Source organism: Castor canadensis, chromosome 13, assembly GCF_047511655.1.
Source record: "Castor canadensis chromosome 13, mCasCan1.hap1v2, whole genome shotgun sequence".
Lineage (NCBI taxonomy): Eukaryota > Metazoa > Chordata > Mammalia > Rodentia > Castoridae > Castor > Castor canadensis.
Window position 1 is genome coordinate 10,913,091 of NC_133398.1, and position 8,039 is coordinate 10,921,129.

At 53.4% G+C, this 8,039-nt stretch overlaps 1 protein-coding gene and 1 long non-coding RNA gene across 3 annotated transcripts in view; one reads left to right on the forward strand and one right to left on the reverse strand.

Annotated features, from left to right (window-relative positions):
- The window catches only part of Adgrd2 (adhesion G protein-coupled receptor D2), a 25,988-nt gene extending 22,997 nt beyond the window's left edge, over positions 1 to 2,991 (reverse strand). The window contains exons 1-4 of the mRNA XM_074053230.1: positions 2,389 to 2,991; positions 1,093 to 1,185; positions 728 to 791; positions 201 to 413 (exon numbers count right to left, since the gene is read on the reverse strand). Coding sequence (XP_073909331.1) covers positions 201 to 413; positions 728 to 791; positions 1,093 to 1,128 — 313 coding nt within the window. The 5' untranslated portion in view covers positions 1,129 to 1,185; positions 2,389 to 2,991. The remainder of the gene's footprint in view (positions 1 to 200; positions 414 to 727; positions 792 to 1,092; positions 1,186 to 2,388) is intronic.
- LOC109688253 (uncharacterized) lies at positions 2,641 to 7,705 on the forward strand. Of its 2 annotated transcripts, none has more exons than XR_012440793.1 (3): positions 2,641 to 2,713; positions 5,448 to 5,616; positions 6,325 to 7,705. It is a non-coding gene; the product is annotated as an uncharacterized lncRNA (long non-coding RNA). The 2 variants fall into 2 exon arrangements; XR_012440792.1 differs by having other exon boundaries at positions 7,126 to 7,705.
- The last annotated feature ends 334 nt before the right edge of the window (positions 7,706 to 8,039 follow it).

Below are 8,039 nucleotides of genomic sequence, written 5' to 3' on the forward strand. Positions count from 1 at the left end.
GGGCCCTCCATTGGATCCCAACTCTCCTACCCAGGAGTCATTCCCTGTTTTCAGACCACAGCGAGAGAACATGGAGATGCAATGGAGTGTTTGTTACTCCCAGTTTATTCTGCAAGTATTGTCACTGTGATCTCCCATCTCGGAAGGTCATTAGAGCCTCTACTGTTCCCCACCCCCCCAGGCCCTGACCCCATTCTTACGCCTTTGCGGGGGTCTCCGTAGGGAGGCCTCTCTTTGGCCCACCCAGACCAGGTCTCGTAGCCGCGAAACAAGAACTCCATCTGGGCTTCCCAGTGCCAAGTGGCCAAATTGCTGCTCGCAGGACTCTTGGGCTTGCCACCAGCTTAGCCGCTGCCCTGGGAACTTGCACAAGCCATCAGCAGTCTCCACCACTTCACCTGGGGTCGCTGGGGCTGGAGGGTGGAAGGAGAGAGGGCGTGGGAGAACATTTTGTGCACATCTCACCCAGGACATTGGGTTTTGTGGGTAGGGCCAAGGACATTGGGTTCAGAGTCTTTCTGCCTGGCCTGGGCTGACTATGCTGTGAGCCCTGCTCCCCGCAGAGCCTTTTCAGATCTGCATACAGGAATGAAATGGACTGGAGGGATGCTTTCCACCCAGGGCCTGGCATGGAGGGTGTGAACTAAATTCTCTACTGTGCATCCCAGGCCAGCACGCCACTTCCTCCACAGCAGGCTGGGCTAGGGGAGGGCTTCTTCATACCAACCTGTGTCCCAAGGGGTCCTTGATTCACTTGGGGAGTTGGAGGAGGTCCCACAGAGACTCCTAATCTAAGAGAGAAGATGGTGGGGGCTGGGACAGGCTCTCCCCCGCCCGTTGTGCAGAAATTGAATGCCTGGTGTGTGTTCCAGGGGGTGCAGTGGAGGCTGCAGGCCCTGCAGTCTGTGATCTTGGGCAAGTTCTTGGTTGTGAGGCATAAACTGATGAGTGAGTGTGAGAGATGCAGCACCCTCTGTATTTTATAACCATTGCAGCGACCTCATGATGTGCGGTGGCCACCATGTGGAGCCCCAGCAGTTTTGGGTCCCCTTGATCTCCTCTCACACCCCACCCCCCCAGGAAGTCAGGTACCAGGAGGGAAAGGAGGCAGTAACACCAGAGGGCCATTCTGAATTCAGCAAGGACAGGTGGTCAGCAGGGGGTCACAGGTGTGGCCAGGGTGGACTGAGAAAGAGAAAAAGCAAAAAGCACACAGCTCAGTCCTATCTTGCTATTGCTATAACTCCTATAGGGTCACTGCCCAGCCCTTTGTTTGCTTCCCAGACCTCATGAACTGGGAACCAGCCAGTGGGATTGGAGTCCAGGAAGAGGTGGTCCACCCACTAGGGATGACATTTACTTGCACAAAGGGATGGTCTCCTAGAGCCCCTTCAGGACCGAAGCTGGGAAACTGTAACCTTGGTGAGTGGGCAGGGAGGGTGCAGCGATCCACTGGCCACAGGGCTACAGGGGGAGGGGCTCAGGGCCTTATGGGCTTCCTTGTGTTCTAGGTTACCAACTTCATCTGTTCCACCATTCCTGGTGCAGCCACCTCCCCTCTCCCCCGTCCATGGGTTTTTGAGATAGGATCTCTCTATGTAGCCCAGTCTTGAACTCCTTAGTGAATCCCAGCCTCCTCCAAGTGCTGGGATTACAAGTATGCACCACTACACCGGGCTTTGCAGCCACCTTTCCTACTGCTCTGGGAGCTGCAAGTATTTCCACACCTCCGCAGCCCTTTGGTCACATTGCCCCCCTGCATGAGCTGGCCTCTCATTCTCTCAGCAGCACCTTTTTCAAGATGTGTTCTCAGTCAGTCCATCCATCCACCAATGTAGGGGGTCTGCCATCACCAGGCGCTGTACTAACTGGGCTACCTTAATCAAGGGTGATTTGTGGGTCACTCCTGGCAATCTGGGAGGCGCTGCAGGCAGGGAAGAGGCTTTGGCATGCACAAATGGGTCTTGGGAAACAGACTGTCCTACCAACTGGCCTCATGCCACCTGGGAGACCGGAACCATCATCAATGGTAGCTAACTCATGCCCTTTCTTCTCTCCCAGACAATCTATGAGTTTGAAAACCAACAGGTCCCAGCTCAGAAGGACCCAGAGGTCCACATCTTTTAGACTATGAAAAACACCAATTGATTGGCACTCTTCCCGCTTTTCGAGCTTGCTAGGCAGGCGCCCAACCTCTTGAGCCACCCCTCCAACCCTCCCTGACCCCTTTTAAACAGCACCTGCCTTCCGGCCCCAAGTCGGCTGGGGGCTGAGACCAGATGCCTACCATATGCTGGGCACGTAGTAGGGGCACAGGGGATACCGACTTGCTTGCTCACGCTGGCGGGTGTTTGACCCCCCCAACCCCCCATGCCCCTTGGCGCTCACCTTCCTAGTTCACCAAACACTCGCAGACCGGGGAGAGACATGTCAAGTTTGGCGCATTCCCCTCGGCGAGGGTGTAGTGGGGAATACCGTCTAGGCCGATGTGCCCCGGCTGGTCCCCTTTTGCCCCAGCCCGGGTCCTAACCTGCTTCGCTTGGAGACTGGGGTCGGTCCACTGACTGCAAGCCGTCGGGTCTGTGCTCCTCCTCCAGCGGGCGGGGAGGGGGCGGGGCTACAAGACCACGCCCCTTGTCACGCCCCCCGGGAGGCTGGGAGGGGATCTTCCGTCCCTGCTGGGGTCGCTGTAACTGCTATTCCAACTACACAGGTAAGGTCACCTGATTAGAAAGGGCCACATAGGGAGTTCGGGATGCAAAAGGAACTCGTGGAAGCAGAGGAGCCCTGGGCTTCCGGTTGTCTTCAAGGACCAGGCCAGTAGGGGAGCTGGGAGCCGCTGCCTGCCCCGAACTGGCTCTGTTCACGGTCTCCCACTGTGAGCAGGGCTGTCACCCCACTTCACAGGAGCACCGAGAGCTCTTGCCCCAAGTTAGGTAGTTGCCCATTGGCGGAGCCTGACCTTGAACCCCAGCTCTGGGGTTCATCCATTCGAAAGAGAAGGTAGGAAATGGAAGAACAAACAAACATCCAAGGAGGGGGAGGTGGGGCGGAGGCGCAGACGCGACCTGAGGGCGTGGGGTGCGGAGGCCACGCCCCTTCCCGGGGAAGTCTGGGGTGCACCTGGCTGGCCTTAGTCGCAGGCATTTCTGGTTGGGAGGGAACTCAGGCTGGGTGACTCCACTGTTAAGGCTTTGAGGTTACACAGCTCCGAGTTCATATCGACTCCGGCTTAATTTCTTGGAGCCTCAGTTTCCCCACCTGTTACGTGGATGATAAGCAGTACTTAACTCCCGGGGTTGCTAGAGAATCTAAACGCCTCCAAGCACCTATGGCAAAGCAGGATGGAGCGGTGCCAGGCACACAGTCCCTCCCGAATTCTGGCCAAACCTATTCACACTTCTTATTGCAGCAAGCGATCACTTACCTGGGTGCTTAGGAGCCTGGCTAATCTCTCTTTCCCAGGCGGTGTCTGGCTGCCAGCCCAGGGCCATCAATCGGCTTTGTGGGTGACAGTCCTGACAGGTCCCTTGTCTCCAGGGACAGCCTTAGAGGCTGAGGGTGACCGATAGCCATCAACACCTGGGGATCCTTGTCTGGGCAGTGGGGTGGGGAGGGGTGAGGGTCACCTGAGGACACTCTGGTCCTTGTCCCTGGGCCCTGGCCTGTCTCAGCTCATCTGACAAACCTTCCTAGTCCAGAGCCAGAAGTTTGGGAGGGAGCCAGGACCTGGGATACCTTCACCTTGGGTCACCATGACCCCACAGGACTGAAATCCAGCCCTCAACCAACTTCTGTGTGATTGGGCAAGTCTCCCACTCTGTTTCTTCCCCCACAGAACATGAGTGGTCACCTCTTGTGACAGAAGGGGGCTGTGGGAAGAGACTTGTCACTTCCAGGACCACTGTCACCATTCTCTGAGGAGGCTAAGCTCTGACTCAGTACACACACCAGTCCTCCTAAGCCCTGAGTGTCTAGGATGGGCCCAGAACCAGCCATGCTCCTCCCCTTGCCTGCCACCAACACCTTCCCCCAAGTCAGTCAGTCAAAGGGGACTGACTGATCCTGTCCCTTCCCTGCTCAAGACCCCCCCCCCTTTTTTTTTTTTGCAGTACTGGGGTTTGAACCCAGGGCCTACATCTTGAGCCACTCCACTTAACCCTTTCTTTGTGAAGGGATTTTTCAAGATAGGGTCTCTCAAACTATTTTCCCGGGCTGTCTTCGAGAAGTGATCCTCCTGATCTCTGCCTCCTGAGTAGCTGGGATTACAGGTGTGCACCACCTGTGCCTGGCTGCTCAAAGCGCTTGTGTGGCTCCTCAGTGCTTCCAGGAGAAAGCACAGCCTTCCTTATGGTTATGCTAACACCCACCCTGCCTCCTTTGCTGATCTTCTTTTCCTCTCTGTCTCTACCCTCTTCTCAGGAGAAGGCAGAGGCCTCCACGTCTTTCCTGGTTCACTTCTACTCATCCTTTGGTCTCAGCTTACCCTTCTGGGACACTTGCCCTGCCCCCTACGCCGAATGGACACCCCATCCCTACAGATGCCAGTGCAGGAGCCTGTGTTTGCTGAGGGACTGAGAGGTCGATCTATGGACCCTCATACTCAGACACCTATTAGTCTAGGTCTGAACTGTGTGTTGCGGGGGTTGGGGAGAGACAGGGGGAAGAGGAGGCCCCCAAAGCCTGACACCTGCATGGCTGAGTGTGGCCACTGGAGGATGGAACGTTTAGTGCCAATCTGTGGCAGGGAAAAAGAGAAGCCAGCTCCACCCCTGCCTGATACTGCAAAAATAAAATAAAAGTGAAAAACACTTGGGGAAAATGTTCCTCCTCAGTTTTAATCAAAGGAATAAAAATGATAGCGATTGTTATTATACTAATTTTGCAAAAAAAAAATCCTTTTAAAAATCATAAAACTCAGTGCTAGCACAGTTGTGTGTTCAGGCCCTGTTACACAGTGTGAAATAGCACCCCCTCCTGGGTGTCCATGGAATAACATGTTTGGAGAGCTAATTATAATCTTTGACCCAGGTGATTCTACTCTAAGGTAAATGCTTTGTGCACAGATACTAATCATAGTTTCACGTATATGTTTATAAAAATGGAAGCTATAGAAATGTCCTATAAATAAATTGTGACTCACCCGCTTGAGGAAATAGTAAGCCATTAAAACGGGAATTATAAAACCAACACAGTGATAAGGAAACTGCAGGTGATAAAACAGTGAAAGAAAAAAGCAAGAGACAAACTTTCTATGTGGTGTGATTTCAACTAAGTGTCAGCTTCACAGGGACTGTGGCTCTCTTTCAGTTGTGGGCAGTCACACGACCAGTGAAATGCAAGCCACAGTCTCCTGGGGGAAAATTAGGGAAATACTTTGCTTTCTGATAAAAGGGATCATCATAGCTTTCACCATCTTTTCTTATCTTCTGTCTGCTTGAATTCAGGTGAGATACCTGGAGCTGCAGTAGCCTTCTTGTAACCATGAGGCAGAAAGCATGTCAAAAGCATCCTATCAAAGATGGTAGACCAGCCAGATTCATAGACCCTGGGTTGATGATGTAATTGAACCACTCCCCTAACCTGGAGACCACCTACCAGTGACCTTTTTGCCATGTGAGTAAAATCAGCCCCATTAACTTAAAGCACTGTGGTTCCTTTCAGCTGAGAGCATTCCTAACTAAAGCCTGGACAAAGACTTGCAAATACAGCAGACACTGCACACAATTTGGAGCCTATCCTCATTGCTCCTCCTACTTTCTCTGTTTTTTTGTGGGGGAAGACTGGGGTTTGAACTTAGGCTTTGCACTTGCAAAGCAGTTGCTTTACCACTTGAGCCATGCCTCCAGCCCATTTTACTCTGGTTATTTTGGAAGTGGGGTCTTGCCTGGGCTGGCGTTGAACTGCAATCTTCCTGATCTCAGCCTCCGAAGTAGCTAGGATTACAGGCCTGAGCCACCGGTGCTGACTCTCCTCCTGTATTATTGTGTGATTTTCTTCAAGCCACTTCTGTTTGGCTAATGACATCACCTCTTGGGCTTTGGGGTGGAAAGGGACAGAAGAGGTGTTAGCTATAAGATGAGATTTAGTCTTAGACTCAGCCTATGAAAAGTGTGAACTAAAATGAAAGACAAAATGAGCTAATGTGGCCTGGGTATAGCGAGGCACATCTGTAATCCCAGCACTCCAGATTATCCTGAGTTCAAGGCTAGCTTGGGCTACAGAGTGAGACCTGGTCTCAAAAACCAAAAAGAAAAGAAATAAAAGAATGGAGGGAGGGAGGAAGAAGATAGATTGGCTATTGTGTCTCCAATGTCCCTCCAGGCTGCTACTCGGCTGGCCTGTCCCGGCTGCGGGCTGCTGGTGGCGCTGGTGGCCTTTACAGAGCCAGCGCCATGCTGCTCACCTGGCCCCGGCACCGCTGTGACTCGAGGTAAAAATAATCAGGGCAGGACAGATGTTTCCTTGTCAGCGACCAAGAGGGAAATAAATCTCACGTCCCCTCCAGCGAAAAGCTGCTCCCGGTCCCCCAGCTCCTGCCACCAACTGCTCACCACGTTGTGCCAATCCGATTTGGACGCCTGCGTGTCGCCCAAGAGGCCTGGCTGCGACTTCATCAGCCGCGGGGCGCTGGCCGCGCGTCCCCTGGGGCAGGGATGGCCAGCCCTTCTGCAAGTGGCCCAGGAATGCGCTCAGCATGCCGTGAGGCACCTGGGTGGTCCCGGATGGGCACAGTCCCAGCTTCTCATAGATCAGGAAGTCCTTCCCAATGTCCCCGAGCTCCTGGCCTGTCCCCACACTCCCCCAATCCGTTTTCTGGGCTGTGACCACCCTCAGGATGACGCAGTCCTCCCCCCTGCTCCTCTGCCACGGAAGTTTGGAGGTTCCAGAGAGTTTGAGTCAGGCCGCAAGACCAGGCCAGACAAGCAGAGGGTCTCGCAGAGGATTGTGGTCATTTATTCCCAAAGAAGTGGGGTCTCACCTCCTTTCTTCCCCACCTGTCCTCCTGTACCTTTCCTGCTCCCTGCCACCCCCGCTCCCAGCTAAGAATTCCAGCTGGTCCCCATCCTCCTTAGCACCATGGGAACAGCATCATCATGACAACAGGACCATTTCCCCCCACAGGGCCAGGCAGGGACTGACCTGCCCAGAAGCAGTTGTATCCAAAGGACAGCATGCAGCATCACGCTGGCTTTGGGTTTTTTCATCAACTGGATACAAGAGGCATTTCTGACCCCACTCCAGTGACAGAAGACTCCTGTGTTTAGTTGCTTCACTTCTGGATCACTTAATTTTATGAGGGAGTAGAACAGTCTCGTGCATCACACGGTCATGTCAGGGTCAACAATGGACCACACATGCAACACTGCTCCCTTGAGGTTATCATGGAGGCTGGGCGTGGTGGTTCACGCCTGTAATCCCAGCTTCTCAGGAGGTAGAGGTAGGAGGAGCAAGGTCTGAAGGCCGGCTAGGCAAAGGCAAAAATCTGAAAAATAACTAAAGCAAGGGGCTGGGAGCCCCTGCAAGGGGCAGGTGGAGCACCTGCCTAGCAAGCAGGGAAAGAGTCACATGGCGTACAGGGCTACCTTGGAGCAGGAAGCTGTGGCACAGAGCCGGATGCAAGGAGCCCTCCAGCTGACCGTGATGTTGGAACAGTTAAGAAGGTCGCTTAATGCTTGTTGAGCAATGCATGGCTATACTTTAATAATGCAAATAAAATTCAAAATAATACATTTTAAAATAAAATTTATCAAAGTTGGTTTTGTTTTTTACGTGGCTTAATTCTCAGGAGCGCTGGTTCTGTCTCAGTTTGGTTTACTTGCACAGTGAGGACAGAGCCTAGTGTCCTGGGCAGCCTGGAGCCGGGGACAGAGGACACTGCTGTGGTTGCAGGAGTGGGGACATAGCAAGGGGTGTTGTTGACCCCACCCTCTGCCATGGAGCCAATGCTGCAGCGTGGGGCTGTGGGCTGGATAGTTTCTGTTTTGTATATTTGGTAACTCAGAAAATCTGGAATTTTGTTTCTTGGGCCATGTGGG